Here is a 24142-nt window from a genome sequence, read left to right on the forward strand (position 1 = left end):
CAAGTGCTCACAATAAGAAAATATGTCTTTGAGTTGAGTTAGTCTGCAGTGTTAACTCCAGCAGATGCTATGTTCAGCGAAGGACAAGAGAGATCCTCTCACCTCTGCAGGAGTCTACCGTATACCATGCAGCTGTGGACAAGTCTACAGCGGGACCCCCAAACGCAGCAGCATTGCCCAGGCACATGAAAGGCACTGCAGACTAACTCAACCAGAGAAATTAGCCATAGCAGAGCACTTGATTAACCAATCTGGACACAGTATATTATCTGAGAACACAGAAATGCTGGACCACTCCAACAACTATCATGTCAGACTATACAGAGAAGCCATTGAAATCCACAAGCATGTCGACAACTTCAACAGAAAGGAGGAAACCATGAAAATGAACAATATCTGGCTACCAGTATTAAAAAAAACTCAAAAATCAAAACAGTAAATAAGAAGCAGCACTCTGAAAACAGAGGAGTTCCAGATCAGGGGCAGCTAACGAACAAAGGATCCCCCCCCCAGGCAGGAAGAGGCTAGGAGATGAAGCTATTCAATGCTAATTAGTGATTAATTACAACATTCACACTGGCCTCCACTGACAAGAGTTCTTCTCTCACCCTAGACTTTCCACATATATATAAACCTTCCTTGCTTAGTTTCTCCAAAGCTCACAACCTCTGAGGATGCCTGCCATAGATGTGGGCAAAACATCAGGGGAGCATACTTCTGGAACATGGCCATACAGCCCAGAAAATATGCAGCAACACAGTTTCCCTTTACTTGGTTGCACAACCACTGTTTTAATATTATGGTTTTAGCTGAAATATCTTTGGAATTCCTCCAGCATTGTGGTGAATCACCAGAGTCACTTTGCTGTCCTTATCCACTGACTATTTCAAATGTCCTTTCTTTCCATTTGGTAGTCCTAGTCTGCATGCTACGCATGCAAATAATTCCACATAATTTCAGCAGTCATGTTTTCATGCAAATAATTTAAGAATATTTATTAATTTATTTACTACATTTATATCCCGCCCTTCTCACCCCAAAGGGAACTCAGAGCGGCTTACAAATTATATTTACATACAGTACATTATATTATTAGCATAGTACAATACTAGCTTTAAATTACTATATTGTACTATATCAATTATACTGTACTATTATTAGGAATATTACATTTAATATATAATATATAATTAATATTATTACATTGTATTATTATCAGTATTATATCGTAATACATTATAATATTATCAACATTATATGTATATACAATATATTATATTGTCAGGACCCAGTTTTCAGGGCCTGGATTCTGGCGCCAGAAATCAGGGCCACTGACGTTCCAAACTGATAAGGCACCTGCAATGCTTGACCTTGAGAGGAAACGGCTGCTGGATTTGGCGGGTGGATTTCGCGGAGTTTTCTCTTGGAGGGAATTGTATCTTTGAATAAGGGGGAGGGTATATAAGAGAGGGCTGACCGCTGCTCGGCACTCTCGGCTTTTTCCATGTCAATGTTTCCTGTAGTAAAAGTTTCCAGTGATAACAGAGCGCGTCTCGTGTCTTCATTTGGGAGCGGCTATAGTGAGCTGACAATATTATTATACATTATTGTAAATTATGTTGTATATTGTGTGTGTGTGTGTGTGTGTGTGTGTGTGTATATATATATATATATATATATATATATATATATGGTAAAGGTTTCCCCTGATGTTAAGTCCAGTCGTGTCCGACTCTGGGGGTTGGTGCTCAGCTCCATTTCTAAGCTGAACAGCCGGCATTGTCTGTAGACACCTCCAAGGTCATGTTGCCGGCATGACTGCATGGAACGCCGTTACCTTCCCGTCGGAACGGTACCTATTGATCTACTCACATTTGCATGTTTTTGAACTGCTAGGTTGGCAGAAGCTGGAGCTAACAGCGGGCGCTCACTCTGCTCCCTGGGTTTGAACCTGGGACCTTTCGGTCTGCAAGTTCAGCAGCTCAGTGCTTTAACACATTGAGCCACCAGATGCTCCATATATATATATATATATATATATATATATATATATATATATATACACACACACACACACACACACACACACACACACACACACACACATATAACCAGCATAGCATGCTACTGGTGGAATGGGCCACCAGCTGATTTATAATTAAATCTGAAAATCGGAAACACAAACCCTTCTTGGCAAACCCATTCGGACTTGCCTCCGTCTTTAGGCCTCCTCCCTCCCTATCTGTTTGCGGACACCAGGCCTACCTTCAAGGCCCGCCCCAGCCTTGCCTTGTTCTCACCCAACCTTCCTTCCCTTCATGAGTTGTTATACCCCATGCTCTGACCGACGCAACATAGGCACACATCCCAAATGCATCTGTAACTTTCACCGCCCCCTTGGATCGCCTCAACGCCCACCGGGGGGCAGTAGCGCCCACTTTGGGAATCACTGATCTAACTTCTTTTTACAAACCACCAATGCGTCTTCCTATTCATTGGCCCTTCAGCATTATCCTTGCCTTCAACAACTCCTATTTTGACCCCAAGTGAAAACATTTAAAGACTTATGGCAAGCCTCCATCCCTTTATGTTCTGCCGTTGACTCAGAACATCCCTCTTTTGTTCAGTTTTCATTCATTCATTAAAATTGTATCCTGCCTTTCACCCAAAAATAGCTCTCAACACAATAAGAAAAAGGGTAAAAATGTCAAAGGAAATGAATAGAATTATTGTTGAAATTTTCATATAAGAAAATTAAACCCTAACATTAGTGATATCAACTCCTCTATCTTTACTTGCATCCCGCTTCCCTCAAAATAGAGGTTCAAAGTGGCTTTATCTTTTTCTAGCTCTCCCATTATTACACAAAATAAATAAATCTGTATGGGGAAATATGGCATCCCAGGAAAAGGATGGCCATACAATGAGACACATTTTAGTTCAGTATCTGATCCTAAGAAATCAACTTTTAGGAATACCATGAAGCCAGGCCTTGTGTGTTTCAAATTGAGTGAGCAGTTGTCTGCAAAAAAAGAGACTGCTATCAAAATGAATTTAGACAAACTCTCAAGTCCAGCCTCACCAACTATTTCAACAGGATGCTTTGAGAATTATTGTCCTTGAACTGAACCAACTTTTTATTAAGAGGAAAAAATGGTTCTTGATGGAAAATTGGTTACAGATTGGCTATAGCTAGGCATCTCTTGATGAACAAATAAGATCAAAATAATATCAAGAATATAATGGAAATAGTTCTGTGAAGAAGGGGGGGGTTTCTCTTTAGTCTTTATTGTGTTATAAAGTAATAATGTACACAAAAATCTTTGTGAGCAAACGCATAATTGCCACAGTTGCATAATTGCAACTTCAGGCACCACCTTCTCCATGTCTAAATCAAAATCAAAAAGTCCACAGGAAGTCTAGTTGTCAAAAATGGACATCCTGAACCCAGCAGCTTGTGTGGACTGAAAAGGTTGTTTCCTGGAAATAATAATAATAAAAAAAGGTGGTCATGCAGTAGCACCTTAAAGAAAGCATGACTCATTGAGTAATTTGGCCTATGGCTCTTTGGGGCACATTCTGTTCCCATTCATTTAACCAGTGGTCAGCCCGGAAAGGCTATTTTTAGCTACAGTCAGTTAAGATTTCCTTTATCAAGTAACCACTACAAGGATCATCCCTCTCCCATGCTGCTACCGGGGTTTGATGCCAGCTTTGCCAAATGCAAAGTGGCTACACTTCTGCTGAAGCTGCAGAAACCAAAGTCCTCTGTTCTCTTCAAGTCTTGTCAAGATATTCCAAAGAGGCACAAAGGCACCCACTCCGTGTAAATAATATTTGTCTAATGATTACAGCAAAATAACCAAGAAGTGTGTGTGTGTGTGCGTGTGCATGTGCATGTGGCCAATACTACAGGTCTCTTGTTGCTTTTGGATATGCTTGTGCAAAAGTCTACTCTATTTTAAAGCTGATAGCTGTCTTTTTGTGAAAATATTTTTAAACACTATTAGGATGTCATAGTTCTAAGATCTGTATCTGTACTGCAAACACTAATGTGGCAAAACAATTCTTGTTTGCACAATAATTACTGAATAGAACTGAATCTTTTCAACCCACTTCCAGCCCACGTCAAAAGATTTAGAAAAGTGGCTGTTTCATAATGACCTTATAGGAAACACTGCATGCAAATGACGCTCAACCTCCCTAGTACAGATATAAAATGCATAATGGAAAAACATGAAACACTTTCTGTTAGAGATAAGTATTCCTTTTTGTTCAGTCGGCACTTTTATACTTCTGGGCAAAAAAATACGGTACTCTGCTATGCCACCTTAATTTTTTCCTCAGTGTTGTCACTTGCTTCCCTTTATTGGTTCCACATCCAATTCATCCAATTTTCAGTAGGGGAAAACATGAAGAGTGAAACATGATGCTTACCCCTAGTTTACCTGCTTAATTGTTGCATGTTAGGGCAAAGTTAAACATTTCAGGAAGTGGAGCTAACATGGAGGAACTGAGAATTTAATCTACTATATGAATTGTAACATCTATTGATTTGCAAACATTTTTTAAAATACAGTGAAACCAAATTAAAAAGTTAATTTTCAACATTATCTGCCAAATGGGTTGAATTGTAGATTAGGAGACCATAGGAGCTACAAAATGAAGATTGAGGGGCCAATACTACAAACCCCATTTTGTAGCCCCTATTGATCTCCTAATATACAATTCAACCAACCATAAGCCACTGCTGTGATTTGCCATTGAATTACAGAGACAAGTTGTTCTCAAGAAAAGGAAGCAACTACTAACTTTAAAAAAATAACATCCTTCAACTTGCTTCAAACGCTGAGAAAATATGCAGTTGCTGCCACTGACAGGTGACATCTTTGCCACATTGGGCTGGAAGCTTCCTGATGTCTTCAGTTGACACAGATGATGTTCCTAGCCACCCTCAAGATCCAGCTGTCAGAGATGGTGATGACCGCATTGTTGTCTTTCTCTTCCCATAGAGGTAAATAGGTCTTTATCTACCTCTGAAGGGGGAGGTTCTACTCAACCACACTGCCATGTTGCATAGACCTGTTCATCACTACTGTCTATAATTCTTTATCTTTTGTGATTTGGCATTTTTAACCATGTACAAATTATACCTCCTCCAATGGCACCTTAAGGGGCCATTTGCCCTTGATGACTGCTATTGTTTCCCCACCTAAGCCTTCAAAATGGCCAGAAATGGTGCCAAGGCAGAAATAATAGAGGAGTTTGGTGTTTCTCCTGAGATTGACTAAGCTCTTGAATTTCTCTTCTCTACTCAGACAAACAGTTAAGGTACAGTACTCACACCAACCTGTGGATAAGTTGACCCAGGTTGTTTGGGTGGATTATTTTTACCAAAATGTCTAGACATATACATGATTATATAAGATATGTACATCCTATTGATTAAATATTTTCACATGTAGTTGAGGCTTAGAATGAGATTAGGCCACAGAATCTCTGCCTATTGTCAAAGGTTTATACAACCATTAAGGATCCTGCTCCCATTTCCAACCCCCAAATCAATTGTAATATGATTGATCTTATCCCAGCTCTGCAACAAATGATAACATAGTCAATTACCTCAGATACATTATGTTCTTTTCTAAATGAATATCAGAAATGTAAAGCCATATGTTATAGCCATAGCACCGATTTCAGTATGTGTGCATCATATACTGTATTTTTATTTGCTGCCTTTTAACAGCAAAGGAATCCTTAAGGTTTCAAATTATCAAGAAAACTTGAAACAGCACAACATTTCAACACACGAAGAATACACAATAAAGACGAGAAAATAAAACCAAATGCAAATATTAACAGTCACCTCCATTTGGTAGCTGCTTTAGAGAAAACGTTTCTGAAAAGTCATAGCAAACAAAACATGTATAGAGCTCAAACTAACAGCTTTCTGGAAGAGCTCTCCAATTGCTCATATTGAGAGCACTTGTTTGTTTATTTAACTATGCAGTGGGATTCCAATGAACTTCCCAAGATGGTCTGAAAGACACTTTCAGAAATAATACATTAACAGTCTTTGGATGTATACCCTATGTCTCAGTTAAGAGTCCCTGTCTCCTAGAAACATTAAAAAACAAAAATAGCACACATTACTACTATAAACCCATTGACTCCTCTAAATTAAAAAGAGGCAATTGGCAGAGTCCCAAAGAAGCTATGCTTCCTCAAAATGGGCTGATTCTAGTAGATTAACAGTGTGAATCACAAAACAAGGAAGGACTTCTACTGTCATACCAAGTAACAGCCCGAAACACCTCCCCCCCCCCAAAAAAAACAAACAAACATGGTTTTAAAAGCATAACAGCATAACTACTTCAACTGCTAGTAGTTATGGGCTTTTTTCTGGAAAGGAATTAAGAAAGAAATGCAACAATAATCTGGACAATATTAACCCAAAATGGGCAAAATTACATGGATGTGGCACAAATTTCCACACCCAGTTCATTGATAAAGTAGCAGATTACAGACTTAAATTTCAAAGCAAATCTTGGCATTATGGCTTCCAAATTATCAATGGATATAAAAGATTTGGCTGCTTGTGAAGTTGAAAACACAAATTTATAATTACTAGAAATAGAAAGAAAGAAGAAAAAAAAGAACATAAATCAAATCTAGAATATGACCAGATCCAAGACCAGACAACAATAGAACAACACACATAGGACTATCTACACCAGTGTCCTCCAGGCATTTTGGAGTTTAGCTCCCAGAATTCCTGACAGTTTGCCAAACTGTATGAAGCTTCTGGGAATTGAAGTCCCAAACACCTGATGGACCAAAGGTTTAGAGCCACTGGTTTACACTGATTAACAGCCCAACAAAAACATTTCTTGGTGTATTTTTAAAGGCCTGTTCCTAGGGTTACTTGGAACGCCGATTCCAAAAATTGCATTGGACAGACTCCATCTGCTCTAATTTCCCAGATATGGTGTGTCGAATGATTGAAAAGTCTGTATCATAAATCTGTGGATTTGGTATGGTATAAGTAGATTTGCATGCAGGACACTTTTCTTTTAATTTTCAGTATGTTTCCTTCATACTTATAACTGATGCACTATATTAAAATATCCTGATTTTTTTTATGGGAGAGCAGAGTGAAGAGTGGTATTATGGCATAAGTTCTGTATCTCAAAAACTACAGTTGATATGGGAAAATTGTTGCCATTTTTGGAATCCACAGGTCAGGTATTTGAGGCACCAAAATTACGTCAGATGAAACTTGAGAGGAAGAGATTAGAACTTAAATGGCGCAAGAAACCTGATGAAACATCGAAGTCGGCTCTCGAAATACATCAGAAAATTTACGAAGCAGCCACCAGAGAGACCAAAAAAGAATATAATTCCTCACTGATAGCGTCCGCCAGATCTCAACCTGCTCAAATATTTAAAATTGTTCATAACATCATAAATCCAACTCATCCAGCCAAAGATATGGCCAGTCAAGAGATTACAGCAGAGACCTTTCAGAGCTACTTTATAAATAAGATCAATCTGCTTCGCGAAGGGCTACTTCCCACAGAGAACAAATCGAGGGAACTAGAGGCTTTCTGGCCATCTAGTGACAAACTTCTAGAACTTTTTGTGCCACTAGAAATGGAAGATGTGGAAAAGACTAGCTGCAGCAAGATCAACTACCTGCTCCTTCGACCCTTGCCCCTGCCGGTTGGTTAAGGAGTGCTGGGAGGGATTACGAGATCCCTTAAGGAACATCATTAACAGCTCCTTGGAACAAGGAATTTTCCCAGAGTGTCTTAAAGAAGCAGTAGTTCACCCTCTTCTGAAAAAACCAAGTCTAGATGCCGCCATACCTAGTAACTATCTCCCAGTTTCAAACCTTCCGTTTTTGAGCAAAGTGATTGAATGGATAGTGGCGGGACAGCTGCAACAATTCTTAGATGAGACTGCGGGCTTATACCCCTTTCAATCAGGCTTTCGTTCAGGTCATGGGACAGAGACTGTCTTGGTAGCTATTACTGATGAAATTCGTCGTCAGTTAGACCGAGGCGGATCAATGCTATTGGTACTCTTGGACTTTACAGCTGCATTCGACACCGTGGACCATGACTTGCTGATCCATCGATTGGCTATGTCTGGTGTACAAGGTTTAGCTCTTAAATGGTTCAATTCGTTTCTCTGGGACTGGAGACAGCCAGCCACTCTAAAATAACATCTATTTGACCGGGCTTCCTGGCTGGGAACTGTAAACGACTGCAACATTTGTTCCCCTATTTGGAAGCTTATCTCTGAAAAACTGAATTTATTGTCAACAAACTGAAACTACGGCTAATTGACTGCATTTACATCCTGAGGAGTCCTATAGAACTGCTCCAAGACTACAGAGAGTTTGATTTGTTTTGACTCCAAGCCAGGTTTGAGCCAACTGATTTGTACACTGATATATTTAGTTTTAAAGCATATCACATGCCATTTTGAAGAGACTGAATGTACACATACTGTGTCGCTAACAAACTTTTGTTGGAGTCTTGTTGATATATGTCTAATATATGTTTTATACTGAAAACTGCTCTGTGTAGCTATTAAATCTGAATGATTGCAGTCTATAAATCTTTATACTCTGTAAGTTACGACTGTGTGCCACTACAGCTGACAGAATTTGGTCATCAGTTGTATTATTATTTGTATTATTGTTAACATTATTATGTATATGATGCTCTAATATACATATTGTGTTCTATGTTTTGAACCTTTATCGTGGTGCATATTTTTCAGATATTGTTTAGAATAGACAGCTGTGTTTAGTTATTATTATGGATTACTTTAAAGCCTTATACGCCGGCCTTCCGATGACAAAAACCCAGAAGATCCGAATGGTCCAAAATGCGGTGGCCAGGCTGCTAGCGGGATCATCTATAAGATCCCATATTACACCGATTCTGAAACAACTGCATTGGCTACCGATAGAACATCGGATCTCTTACAAGATACTGATCCTAACATTTAAAGCTCGAAATGGCCAAGGACCATTATATCTTATACCTCATTCCTTTTATTCATCAGTGGTCACCTCGATCCTCCCAGGAAAATCTCCTATATGTACTGGGCCCTATGGAGGTACACCTGGAAGCTACAAGGCGTAGAGCCTTTTCGACCTATGCTGCAATTCTGTGGAACTCATTGCCTCCATATGTTAGAGCAATGTCGGAGTTGCGACCTTTTGTAAAAGCGCTCAAGACTTGGCTGTTTGGTTGTGCATTTAAGTAAATCAGATCTAATTTGCCAAATAGTCACTGTTGAATGTTTTTATGTTGAATGTTTTTATATTGTGGAATGATATTTTAAATTGTAAGTTGCTTGGAGCACTCTGGTGGAGAGCGATTAATTAAGAAATAAAGTGAAGTGAAGTGAAGTGAAGTGAAGTGTTGGCCAATGTAATTTCTGCAATATTCTTTACTATACTAATGCTATCTGTCTGGATTCTAGCCCACACCAGGACCTACACTTTGGACTTGAGAGGCAACAGGCACATATCTGGCCTTTGGACCCTGCCTCCCCTGCCCTGCACCAATGTGAAGGCTATAGGTGATTAAGGCTCATTACCTTCTTTCCATTAATCCACATTATCTTCTTTGAACTGGATTATATGAACCTACACTGCCATATAATCCAAAGCAGATACTCTGGATTGTATATGGCAGTGTAGAAGGGGCCTAAGACACCAGACAGAAAACCTCAGAAACACAGTTGACTAAAATTGTGCTCCCTGATATCAGGGCTTCCAAGTCAGTGAGCAAATGGAATATCTGGCCCCTACTACACTGCCATATAAAATCCAGATTATCTGCTTTGAACTGGATTATATGACAGTGTAGACTCATATAACCCAGTTCAAAGCAGATAATCTGGATTTTATGCTTTGATAATTTGGATTATAAAGCAGTGTAGAAGGGGCATAAATAAAATGGAAACACAATTGCTTTACATTAGGTCTGTCACTCATAACTTTGTTTCCACTTTTTCCTGCTCAGAATTAGACAATTAGTATATAGCAAAGCAGATGTTATGCACAGGGGCCACTTGGTTTCCACGGGGGTTTGCCTTCAGGACCTCCCGTGGAAACGAACATCTGTAGATGCCCAGGTCCCATTATATATAGCAGCCATTGTATAAGATCACAAAATCAAGGATGGCTTTTGGGATTAGGGGGAGATATTTTCAAGATGTAGGTGGTGCATTCGTGGATACAGAATCTGTGGATATAGAGGGCTGATTATATGTTCGTTTCTGCCTATGCCAGTTATGAAGACCTTGAGAATTGCTATAGAATGTAAAGCAAACCCTGCCATTAAGAGAATGGTGTGGTCACTTCAGTAATAGGCCACCAGGAACATCTAAATACATTGCTCTCCCTACTGTTCCCCAGAATGGGGAGCTGAGGATGAGGGGAGTAAAAAAGGAGGAAGAAATACTGTGCAAGACAGCAGCTTCGTGCATACAATGGGCACCACTTTTAAAGATGATTGGAGCACTTGCTTTCTTTTTCCCACCTCAAGGTAGAGGGGGAAGTTGGGCCACCACTGGCAAAACAAATAGCAAAACTCTTAAGATGACTATTGGTTAAGAGCTCCATCCAGGCAAGACACAGTGATCCTAGTTTTCAACTCCAAGCCTAAAATCATTTTAGCTGTAATAACTAAAGTCTTTATCGGAGACTTTATGCTTTTGTTTTAAAAGTAAACATTCAGCTTATTCTGAGTAGACATGTTTCAATACTGATATTAAGAGGATTTTAGATACCTATATGAAGCAAATCCTTTGTATATTGTCAAAATAGACCAAAGTCAAAACAAGAAAGGGTTAGGGAAAAAGAACGTGCCATTAAAAAAATCCATAAACCCAACGAAGATGTTGGAATTTTCAGAATGGTATTACAAAAAGCAAAGCTATTGGTGCAAGTGTCCGAGGGCCATTTAATCTTACACAGTTACAGCACTATGACTCCACTTTAACTACCATGGCAACATCCTAAAAAATCCAGAGACTAGCAGCTGTGGGAGGGACCTTTAGCATCTTCTGTCAGGAGCTCCCCTGGTGCCTCTAAATAAATCAACAACCCCAGGGCAACATAGGATGGAACCCTGGCAGTTAACATGGTATCAGAGTGGCATAATTGTGTGGTGTGAAAGGGGGACTTGTTTCTGTGCAAGACCTTTAAAGTGCTACATGTAAGGTGCTAAATGTTGACTCACACTCTTTCATCATGCCAATGTCAGTGCAGCGCTTCAGCCGACAAGCCTGGCAGTGCCGCCGGTTATCTTTGGTGATTTTACAGTCTCCATTGAATGGACATGTGAACATAGCTTTCCTTTTCATACTCCTCCTGAAAAAAAAAACACAAAATATTAACAATTTGGGTTTTTTCACTGTCAGAAGACATAAATCAAAAGAAATTTGTATTTTTAAAAATCTGAAAAAAGAGTCTGTTAAATATGCATACAAAATCAGCTGTACTCAAATCAGGCAACATGTGGATCCTTACCAGACATAGTATAAATATCCCAAATGTAGCTAATGTTCTATTTTTAAGAAATTTGGCTATTTTAAAAATCTGCTCTGCTATTATATTTTGAAGACACTAACAATTTGTATGTCTTTGTGGTTCTCTTTCCAAAAATTGCTTAATATTTTATGGACTGCTAGAGAAAAACACAATGTTGCTGAACAGTTTGTACTATAAACAGGAAAACATTAACCACAGTTAAAATTACTCAAATAGCCCTGTCTAAATCTGAAAAGGTGCGCAAAAAAAGGAAAGAAAAGGGGGGAAAAGTAAAACTCAATCATAAGCAACCTAAAAACAAAGGCATAACATTTGTAAATACATGAAGATTTTAACTACTTTATAAATTATCCCATAATACCAAGGCAGCGTTGAGATACCTGAAAATTAAAATGTTAAATTACATGGGAATTCCAGGGAAATAAGCTGTTTCATCCAAGGCAAGCAAACAGACTGGAATTGTGGCAGATTATTAGTATTCATGTGAATTTCATTATCAAGTAAGATAAATAAACAAAATGCAAGTGAATCTTCACTACATTGCCATTGCTTCCTCTTACATAATTCTGGCCTTTGTTTTTCAATGAGATACTTCAAATTCTCATTTAGAGAGATCTTGGGCACTTACAGCATTATGGCTCTCTGACAGAGACTTCACCAAACTACAAATCCTAAGACTCTGAAGGATAGAGCCATGATAGTTAAAGGGTATCAAATTGACATGATGTAGGTATGTTCAATGTAAGAACTAACAGAAGTATTTGGGGGGAGGGGGGAGGTGCAGAGGTACATTTTGATTCAAGTGTAATATATAGAACTACTGTATATACTCGAGTATAAGCCTAGTTTTTCAGTCCTTCCTTAGGGATGAAAAAGCTCCCCTCGGCTTATACTCGAGTGAGGGTCCTGGCCGGCTTCTATTCAGGTCAGCTTATACTTGAGTATATAGGTATTCAGAGTTGGACAGTCTTATCTTATTAAAGTCTTATTGTTATCTTAAATTACCGTTTTATATAAATATTCAAAAACATTTAACCTACTGATGCCTCAAATAATGCAATTTTATTAATGTATTTTATTTTTGAAATTGACCCGTAGCTGCTGCATTTTCCACCCTCGTCTTATATTCAAGTCAATAAGTTTTCCCAGGTTTTGTGGTAAAATTAGGTTCCTCGGCTTATATTCGGGTTTGCTTATACTCGAGTATATACGGTAATTAGGTTAATGATGACTGGACCATATCCAACTATACTATTGTTGAGACATGTCACTGCAATGAAATAACAGGTTTATACAAGCTCCAAATAGTTTCCTTAGTTTTGGTATTTTTTTCTATTTGGGAGAGTAGATAAAGTTAGCCAAATTTGCTAGGCTTGGAGTGAGAATTGCCAATTCCCATACAAAAGTGGTTATAGTCATATATGGTCTTAATACAAAATACACACAAAAGCCCATCTGTTCCCACCATCAATCATGTGAAAATCAGCATAAGTGCACCAGCCTTAGCTGTCAAGAACATATTAGATTAGACTCCTACTGAAGCTGCATCTCATTGGGAATGAAAATGGGACCGAATCATTTGCATCATTTGTCACTTGCCTTCAGAAAGATCCCTGCCACTCACATCCACAAGTTATCTTTTTTTGTAATTGAAAAGAAATTATGATCTATTGAAAATCTATCCTGAATGTCATCATTGTTCCTCAATTCATATGAAAAAAATTGCAATAGATTAGACGATGAAAACAAAAGATTAGGAAATATCAGTAATTCTACCGGTGCAACATTCATACCTGCTTCCAACTGAGATGTCAAAAATCCCTATCCTAGAGTTGGAACAAACTTTAAGGGCTATCCAGTCCAACCCATTGCCATGAAATCAAAGCACTCCTGACAGGCCATCCAGCAAACCTCCAGAAAAGAAGACTCCACCACATTCCCAGGCAACAGCATATCATCAGGAAATTCTTCCTAGTGTTTAAATGAAAACTCTTTCCCTTCTATTTGAATCCCTTGATCCGTGTCCTAGTTTCCAGAACAGAAAATGTGTTTCCAGAACAGAAAATGTCCTCAATGTGACATGCTTTCAGACATTTAAACATCGCTATCATGTCCCTTCTCAGCCTTCTTTTTCCCAAGCTAAACATACCTAGGTCCCTAAACTGCTCCTCATAGGGCTTGGCTTCTAGACCTTAGACCATTTTGGTCACCCTCCTCTGAACACATTCCAGCTTGTCAATATCCTTCCTGGATTGTGGTGCTCAGAAATGGACCCACAATTGCCACATGAGTTGACTTCCCTCAATCTTAACACTATACTCCTATTGAGTATACTGAGTATAGTGTTAGAGTCACAAATGTGTACAATATGTTACAAACTGAAGACAATGAATTGTTGAAGGCTTTCATGGCTGGAATCACTGGGTTGCTGTGAGTTTTCCGGGCTGTATGGCCATGAAGACAGTGATCTTGTCTCTTATTCTCCAAATGGAACTGTGCAGACATGTCTCTTCTCTAAGACAATTTAGTAAACAAATACACCTCATCGAAGTGCTTTACACGCTTAGAAGTCAAATACTGCTTTAAGTCACAGAAATATATACCAAGTATTTATCTTCATCAGTGAAGCAAAGGCCTTGGAGATTACTTCAGTGGTCTACCAGTCAAAAAAAGAAAAAGAAAATCAAAGAACATGAAGAGGAAGTAATACTGGAAGAGAAATTAAATAGAGAAACATTCTATAAGTTTGGATTGGATTATATGCCAGTTCATCACAACACTCTGCTGGTGGCTAGTGTGAAGTGAGTTTCAATCTGCTTGGTATTTTTAGTACACAAGCAAAATGGAAACAAAAAATTCTACTAGACACATTTTCAAGTTTTATTGACTAAGCTGTATGCTGACAACAAAATTACACATGCAGTTCTTGAGAGAGCAGACTTCCTACCCACTGTTACACAACAAGGACATTCAAACTGTCTGGCTCCATCCCTCCCAAGTATATTTTTAATTTGATATTTTACTATCCCAGATTCGTCTCAAATTTTATCCTATATAATTAGCAAAAACAGAAAATCCAAGTGTTTTTTCCCTCCTTTACACAGAATAACTGGAAACAAACGTCCTGTGGGGTTGCTCATGTAAGAAAAAAATTGTCATTGCTATATTTTCCTTTGAGGGGAAAAACACTATAAGAAATTACTCAGTTTCATGAGTGTGCATCACAGAAATGAGTGACAATTCCAGTTTTGAATAAGCCAAATGTTATGAGAAACCTATATTAAAGGGCACTACATTTCATTAGTCAAGTTGAGAGTTTATTATGGCATGCACAAATAAGGCTGCAATCTCATGCACATTTGCCTGAAACTACTAAGCACTTACTTTTGAATAACCAGACATTTGCTTGCTTTACATATTTATTTGCCACTGATGAAACAGTGAATAATTTAACATGCTTTCAGGAACATGTTTTGCATCATGTACATTAAGTCAATGGGCTTTTCCAGTGACGACAAACAGATTTAGTTCTTGGATGACTACTTCCTTCTCCTCCGGACTTGAGCTCCATCACGCATTCCAAAGACATCCATTTGTGGCCCAGTTCCTTCCATAAAACTATAGTTTGGATTTTCAGCCCATTCGACAACACATCCTCCCCCTGCTTTACATAGCCCAGCCCCTCAAAGTGATACCATACCAATAAAATACTGCATTGAGTAAATTTGGCTCCCATAAGGATGTACTCATAGCAGTTTGGTTACCTCTGCAATTTATATAGCTAGGAATATGTATTATTCCACAAGATGATAGTCAAGGAAAGTCTGCAATTTCCTAGTATTTCCAAACAAAACAAAAAGGTGGTTGTTCTTCGATTATAGATAAAGGAATCAATATTCCAACCCTTTCACTCTTCCCCACTCCAATATCTCATGAATGTGTGACAAGACAGTCTGCAAATTCAGGACTCATTCATGCTGTTACAAGGGAGATGTGTTTACAAGCTTGCATGCTATCTCTCTCTCTCTTAAGTCAGCAAAGGGACAAGATCAGATGTGTGTCTAGTGCTCCCTGTGCACTGTGCAAAGGTGGATGAATTCAGTTTCCTCTAACAGAGAAAGTAATGAATTCTTAATCACCATGAGAACCTGCTACTACGGACACACTATGTGCACAAGACACAACGTAAGGTACTAGGGAAAATTAATATACAGTAGTCTCGCTTATCCAACATAAACGGGCCAGCAGAATGTTGGATAAGCGAATATGTTGGATAATAAGAAGGCATTAAGAAAAAGCCTATCAAACATCAAATTAGGTTATGATTTTACAAATTCAGCACCAAAATATCATGTTATACAACAAATTTGACAGAAAAGGTAGTTCAATACGCAGTAATGTTATGTTGTAATTACTGTATTTACGAATTTAGCACCAAAATATCACGATATATTGAAAACATTGACTACAAAAATGTGTTGGATAATCCAGAACGTTGGATAAGCGAGTGTTGGATAAGTGAGACTCTACTGTATATATTAACCACGCAGCATTTTAATTCTAGTAGTTCACTTAATCCATAGCTGCCCTCCAGAATACAGTCCCTAGGTGTCAACCCCACACTAGCATCTATGTCAAGGACAAATAACTGTAATCATTTCTTAATATTTATCTTGACTATTTGAGAACTGAATTGTATTGTAACCAGAAAGGATGTAAGTCAAAATATGGTAGCTCATAGAGCAGAAAATGTTGTGAAGGACAAAGCAGAAATGCATGTATCTACTCACACAGTAGTTATGTGACACTAGCCCAGTGGTTCTCAACCGGTGGTTCTCCAGGTGTTTTGGCCTATAACTTTCAGAAATCACTGCCAGTTTACTAGCTGTTAGGATTTCTGGGAGTCGAAGGCCAAAACATCTGGGGACCCACAGGTTGAGAACCACTGCATTAGCCCATGGTCCTTGCATTTTTACAAATGTGCATTTCTGCACAATAAATCATTGTTCCACCTTAGAATACACAATTCCCAGATTGACAGAACTGGAAACTGAAGCCTATCTCTTCAACTTGAGGACTAGGGGCCTAAATAGTCCAAGGCACCTGATCTTTGAAGCTAAACAGGATCAAATCTGGTTAGTACTTGGATGGGAGCCCACAAAGGGACAGCAGTTGTTTCAGAGGAAGGAGCAGACAAAAACACCTGTTTGTTTTAGAATTCATATGGAATTCATGGGGCTGACAGAAGTCGACAGGCAACTTGAAGGCACATACACACACGAGGACTAGGAACTATTTATGAAAAGAACTAATCTGATACCAAACACATAAAGAAGGGTAAGTGGGACTTTGATACACATCTATCCTTCCTGCTTGACAAGATGTTATCTTCTTTTCCAGGAATGTGAGTCATCTCCAACCAACCAAATAACTGCTGTCCTTGCTTGAATACTCTTCTCAAATATTGTTTGAGCCTTTGTAAACGTAAAGCATACTTACCCACTCATTAATGAAAACACTTTATATACATTTTTTACTTTGAAATCAGGAAGGTAATAGTTACTCAACATTCAACTATATTCCTTGAAACCTAATGTTGTGGTAAGAAAGACCTCATAACGTTCACTGCCCCTTGCTAAAGTTATAACTACTGAAATGTTTTTATTATTTCTGAAGTCAACTAGTCTTAATTAACAGAAAAGAAAACTGATCTGCTTAAAGACGGCTTCATGGGTACTCAAATTTTAGCTGGCCTTCACAGCAGCCCAACTTGTGCTCACTGTAATAACATCTAATGCTTCTCACTGTCAGCCAGAACAACAATGGCCTTACCTAGATTCAAGGAACTGCTTTATTTATTTATTTATTTGCCACTTTTTCTCTTAAGAGAGTAAAAAAGTGAACTACACTGCAACTATACAACAGCAGCATTAACTTTCTCTATCAGACATTCAGTGGGGAAAGACATAGAGGTTCATTATCATGCAAAGATTTATAAAGCTCTGCACTTATGTGTGGGAGAGATAGAGGGTATTTTTCACTACTCACCTTATTACCAGTTTTATCAAAATCCCAAAGAATATTCTTGGGATAGATTTTGGCTTCCTTATGGAGGGAGAGCTACTACTGTTGAACTCCAATCCATATGCCACACATGAAGCAGCCTTATTTGCTAAAGCCAATGAAAGTATTCATGCCCCATATCTGAAAGATGTTGCTAGAGTGTGTAGGGCATTCGTTAATTTGATTTTTCTGTATGGATGTACCTGTATGTATTTGTTTATTGGATTTGTAATGACTTTTAGTCAAATGCAATAAATGGCTAACTGACATGTGAGCTCAGGGCACAATGAGAAATCTCACTAACTTTGCAAAGCAGTTTCAAAATCAACACCACATGTGGAGAAGAAAAGTGCCAACCTTTCTGTAGATTCAAGAAAGAGACAGAAAGTGTTTCCCTTCTGAAAACAACAAGATAAAGTCTTAGAAATGATTAAAGATTAACATATTTTATCTAGCATAGGTTTTCATGAACTGTGACCCAATTCAACACATGCATCTGATTAAATGGTCCATCAAATCTTATGCCAGCTAAAATTTATTTATATTGAAATATGGCTCCTTTGTTGTTCTCCCTGGACAAACGAGTCTACTTTTTGGAAATCTCCACACAGTCGCAATCTTGCCAAATGAAATCAGCTCTTATGTGATCAACTGTACAAGAATGCACTGTCCTACTGGCAATGATCAGTGGTATCAAGGAGTAGCAGGGCAAGAAAGAGAAACTAGTCTAACCTATTTCAAGAGTAAAGGGATTAAAAGTATTGTTCAGCAAATGACAGCAGTAAGAACAAGAATAGGGAAAATGTGATCCAATTGCCCCTTAGTTGCCAACTACTTTTTGACACCTCCAACCCCCCCCCCCCCAATAAAAACACATTAAAAATGCCTGCCACATCCCTGCTAGGTATGTGAGGGAAACATGTTCATATCCCTTCTCCCCAGTTATGTTTTATGGCATTCCTTCATCTTTCCCCACCACTCCACAGATTATTTGTGGGCTATTTAAAAAAGAAATGAAGGGTTTTTTTTTTTGAAAGGTTGAATAAGGAAGGGGAACAACTCTCTAAAGACTGATGGGGGGCATTGCAACTCCAGAACCACTCTTGACTAGAGCTGCCAGACTAAAAACTGGAGAGGACTCCTTCACATTTAATGGTTTCATAGAAGAGAAAATTTCAGCTGGGGTTGCCTGTGACCTGAAATGTCCTCTTCTGCGCAATCATTCAAAGTACAGCAGGACCTTCCAGGTGGCAGTCTGGCAATCTTACCTATAAGACTTTTATTTTATTCAGTCTTTGCGGAGTAGTAGGGAGTTTGTTTCAAGATTAAAATGTGCAAATCTTAGGAAAAAAATCACTAATTGCTTCTTGGTTTTCCCCGAAACACCTTCAGAGGAAGGATGAAGGGCAGAATGGTCGGCAAAGTCTTTGAATCATGTTCAGGAGAGGAAAATGTCCAGAGGGGTAAGCAATTACAAGACAGGCATCTCGTTTTTAACGTCCTTGTTTGGTCTCAAGATATCATTAGCATTGCTTGGAAACAAATAGCCAACTGCAGATTTCTCACAGGACACTGATTTCTCACACAACTGTTATTTTTCACCAACTTTTCAGGGTCAAAAAATGCCTCTGGGTTTTCTCTGGGCTTGACCCCAAGTATTTTTCATTCCATTGATCTCCAGCTAGGAGAATGTCAAACACAGCAATTTGTATTTACCATTAGCAGATATTTTAGAGAGAAAATCTTGGCCTAAATTGATAAAAATGCCAATGACCTTGGTAACTTACAGATATGATTGCAAAACTAGATCCAAGAGAAAGAGTGGCAATTGCCACTCTATGTTTCTTCTCTTCTTGGTAATGTTAGATTTAACTCAGTATGCCTCGTGGCATCATTACACTCTGAATTTCCTACTTGTTCCAACATATGACTGGCTGGAAGATTAAGTATATAACACTATGATATAGCATCACATGCAATTTCACACTAACAGTTAAACAAGAAAAAGGGAAGAAGGCTGAATCCAGAGGATAATAATATACTGTTTCTATTTAAAAACAATGAAAAGTTTGGTGCTTGTTTTCACAGTCTGTGTTCAATTATGACCATACATTTATTTTTAATTTATTTTTATAATTTCATCTCACATTTCTGGCAAAAATATAGAGCTCAGGGCTGATAATATCAAACTGAAATTATTAAAGCAGTTGGAATTACTGAAATCATCAACACAGCAAAACTATTTAGAATACGGGTTCTCAAAGTTTTCAAGCCACAGAGCCCTTTTGAAGCAAAAGTTTCTTGTGAAGCCCCAAGTATGTATATGTATAATGTATATATATGAGGCATGGGCTGGGCCAGTAGCAGATGGAGGGAGAGTGTTTGTGTGAACTAATTCAAACAGTGCAAAAAAGCAAAAGAGAACAATACAGTATTTAAAATGAAGAACAATTTTAATGATCATAAACTTAACAGTTGTTCGGGGCAAGACCTCAGGTGCGATCCAGTACAACTCCCTTCTGCCATGCAGCAAACACACAATCAAAGCACCCCCAACAGATGGCCACCCAGCCAGAACAACAACAACAACAACAACAGAAACCCCAGGGGCCATCCAGTCCAACCCCCTTCTGCCATGCAGGAAAAACACAATCAAACACCCTCTGTGTGGTGGGAGGAAAATAGGGTTTTGGAAACAAAGAATGGAGGGATGGGGAGGAGGATCTGGATGGCAAAGAAAGGAATCTGGGCGATGAGGAAGGCGGGGAAGAAAGGGTCTGTGCCTCAGGAGGATGCTACTGCTGCTGTTGTTTCCTGCAGCTCAAAACTTTAATTTCCCTGCATTTCTCAGGAGGAAAGAGGAGGAGGATGGAAGCCACATGGCACCGTAGAGCCTCTGGCTATCACCCGCAGAGCCCCAAGGGCTCCATGGAGCATAGTTTGAGAACCCCTGATGTAGAAGGTCAGATTAAGGAGATGGGTCTACACAGACTTCCTGAACACAAAAATTATGAGGAGATCCATTATCTGGGAGCAACACTCGAGAAAGCCCTCACTGATTGCCTGTCAGGTGGGTTTTCGCAGGGAATGACCTCTCTTGCAGATCATAACATTCAGGCAGGTTAATAATGACACCCCAACTTTTTACATTTCTGAAGGAATTATCCAGATTTTATTAAAATATGATTGCAAGTGTGGAATATGTTTTGCAAGCTTCCCCTTTCACCCTCTTAGGCTTTTATCAGATCCTTGCACCATGCATTTCAGTCAGTGCCGCACAAAAAATTAATGACAGTTTGCACTGACGTGCATCATGTCTGAATGACAAAATGTATGGACTTTTTAGCTGAGGGCTCTAACCTGCTGTGTAAATGAGATAGTGCTTAGTAAATGAGATAGTCATTTAAGCAAAAGGAGCAGAAAATGTTGCTCTACTGGTTAGCCAAGCTATGCTATAGGCCAACTGGAAAGATGACTGCATCATCTATAGTACACAAAACATTGTATCCAGCAGCTTTACAAAATAATTATCTCTACTCCAAAGATGTTGGAAGAGAGTCATGTTTAAAAAGAAAAGATCGTTGGGAGAGATCATCCAGAGTTTTGGAGTTCGATGTCATCTGTATGCAGATGACGTTCAAATCTATCATTCTTTCCACCTGCTAATAAGGAGGTTGTTCAGATCCTGAACTGATGCTTGGCGGCTGTGACGTCTGGATGAGGGGAAATAAATTGAAATTGAATCCAGAAAAGACAGTGGTACTCCTGGTCAGTCACAAGGCCAAACAGGATATAGGGCTACAGCCTGTGTTGGATAGGGATACACTCCCCCTGAAGACACAGGTTTGCAGCTTGGGAGTTCTGGACTCATCGCTGAGCCTGGAACCCCACCTAGGTTTCATCGGTGGCCAGGGGAGCATTCACACAATTAAAACTTGTGCACCAGTTGCGCCCGAACCTTGAGAAGTCTGACTTGGCCACGGTAGTCCATGCTCTGGTTACATCCCAAATAGACTACTGCAGCGTGCTCTACATGGGGTTGCCTCTGAAGACTGTTTGGAAGCTTCAAATGGTCCAATGGGTGGCAGTCAGATTGTTCACTGGAGCGGGATACAAGGAGCATACAACCCTCCTGTTAAGTCAGCTCCATTGGCTGCTAATCTGCTATTGAGAACATTTCAAAGTGCTGGCTTTAGCCTACAAAGCCATAAACGGTTCTGGCCCAGCTTACCTGCCCGAACGTATCTCCCTCTATGAACCATCTCGGAGTTTCAGATCGTCTGGGAAGGCCCTGCTCTCGGTTCCACCTTCCTCACAGGCAAGATTGTGGTGGGGATGAGAGACAGGGCCTTATCAGTGTTAGCCCCTCGACTATGGAATTCCCTCTCCAGGGAGAGTAGATTAGCCTCCTCCCTTCTGATATTATGTAAGAAGCTGAAAACATGGCTTTGTGACCAAGCCTTTGGAGAACTGGTGCAATAGACATATATAGAATGACTTGGAATTGCCCAAATTATGCTTGTGAATTACATGATTAATTGTGAATGTACTGTTTTTAAATGTTTTAATTGTTTTAATTTTAAAATTTTCTTTTAATTCTATTTGAATTGTACACTGTTTTTAAGGCATCGAATACAGTGTTCCCTTGCCACTTCGCGGTTTGCTTTTCGAGGACTCGTTGTTTCATGGTTTTTCTCAGACACTTCTTAGGGAGATACACATATTAGGGAGATACACATACCGGTAACCCACCCCTCCCTTTGTGTGTGTGTGTGCCTCTGCTTCCCCACTGCTCTCCCTCTTCACACAGAAATGGAACATAATACCTGTGATAAGTGAGGGAACACTGTTGTTGTGACTGCGCCGTCGGGGATTATGGTTGATGGGGATGGAATTCGAAGAGGAAGAAAAAACCCTCGTGATGAGGGTTCACTGGAGGAGTTGCGCAGGAAGTGACTTAGAGAGCTATATGGGGGATCTTCTGAGGAAGATTCAGATGGGGAGATGGATGCTGAGGAACAGGTGGTGGCTGGGGAAGCGGGCACTGAATGGGCACAGCCACCGGAGATGTCTGGGGATTTGGGGTCTATGGATACTTCTGAACCTGGGGTTTCTGCAGGAGCTGATCCCAATTGGGATGCTTGGAGAAGGGAGGATGGTTCTTTAAGTGTTCATGGGGCTAAGTGTGGGCAGGATGATTGGGACTCAGACGAATTGCTAGGTACTCCAGATCCACGAGCTCTAGCTGTGTGGAGCTCAGACTCAGTAGATTTGGGACACCTGGTGTTTGGGTGTGAGTGTTTGGTCACCCAGGAGGAAGGGGAATAAAATGGGAATATTTGGCCACTGCACTTTGCGTGTGGCAAGGTGTTGCTGAGGCGCCATTGGGATCTCTGTGTTTCCATGAAGACTGGACCTGGACTATGATTTGAATCTGCTGTTATCACCTAGCTTGGCTCTCGCTGTGTCTTATCGTGGACCTGTTTTGGATGACTGCACCCTCTTCAGACCTTGGACCGGAATTTGACCTTGCTACTGCCTTCGCCCTGTGATTGATGACTACTATCAGCTTTTGACTCCTGGCTTGCTCTTTGGACACCGCTGTTATCTCCTGACCTGACCTTGGAATCCCGGACGACGTCTTTTCATCATCCTTTTGAAGCCTTCGGCTTTATCCACATTGTGGAAGCAGTCTACTGCATTCTTAGTTTGTTTGTTTGTTTCCTGACCAATTTGGTGTTTTCTTTTGGGAACTGTTCCTTTGAAAACTACAGAGCCGGCTGGCAGGGCTTGGACTCAGAAAGTGCAGTTTGCACTAAGTTTGTTTAGCTTTGTTTTTACCTGCTTGTGTTGCTGAATTATATTATTTTTGTTTGAACTGCCCTTGAAGCACTGATAGTGAAGTGTTTCAAGGTTTTTTCTGTGTTAACATTACTTTTTGGCTTATCTGCTGAATAAACTCTATTTTTGTTCGCTAATTGGCGTCTGACTCTTGACACTGTAGTTGCCTATGCGTAAAGCCGCCTTGAGTCCCTTCCGGGGTTGAGAAAGGCGGAATTGAAATGTCATAAATAAATGGGCTGCCTTGAATCCCATTTTAATAAAAACACAGAATATAAACACCATTTATTTAGCATTTAGCATTTATTCTAATCCTCTTGCTATGTGCCTTCAAGTACAGGTAGTCTTCAAGTTAAAAACATCCAATTTACAAATGACTCATAGTTACAAATGGGAAATGAGAGAAATCTACCCCTTGGAAGAGAAATTAACTCCCAAGAGAGTTACCATGGGGAAATGGTGTCTCCACTGAAACTTTATCACCAATCCTTGTTTCCGCAACAAGCCAAATTTTTCAAAATCCAATTATCACTGGGACAAAAAGTGAAGAGAAATCTTCTGATCAGGGGCACAGACAGTAAAACACTATCTTGTTTGCAACTTGGGGACTGCCTATAGTTTCTGGCCCAAGACGACCCTAAGGCAAACCACTACACCACG

At 39.6% G+C, this 24142-nt stretch overlaps 1 protein-coding gene across 5 annotated transcripts in view; it reads right to left on the minus strand.

The window, feature by feature from the left end:
* Positions 1-24142, minus strand: part of vdr (vitamin D receptor) — a 211944-nt gene that overhangs the window by 39584 nt on the left and 148218 nt on the right. For all 5 annotated transcript variants that reach the window (XM_062966421.1, XM_062966422.1, XM_062966420.1 and 2 more), the window contains exon 4: positions 11268-11398. In XM_062966421.1, coding sequence (XP_062822491.1) covers positions 11268-11398 — 131 coding nt within the window. The remainder of the gene's footprint in view (positions 1-11267; positions 11399-24142) is intronic.

The sequence above is a fragment of the Anolis carolinensis genome, unplaced genomic scaffold, assembly GCF_035594765.1.
Source record: "Anolis carolinensis isolate JA03-04 unplaced genomic scaffold, rAnoCar3.1.pri scaffold_20, whole genome shotgun sequence".
NCBI lineage: Eukaryota > Metazoa > Chordata > Lepidosauria > Squamata > Dactyloidae > Anolis > Anolis carolinensis.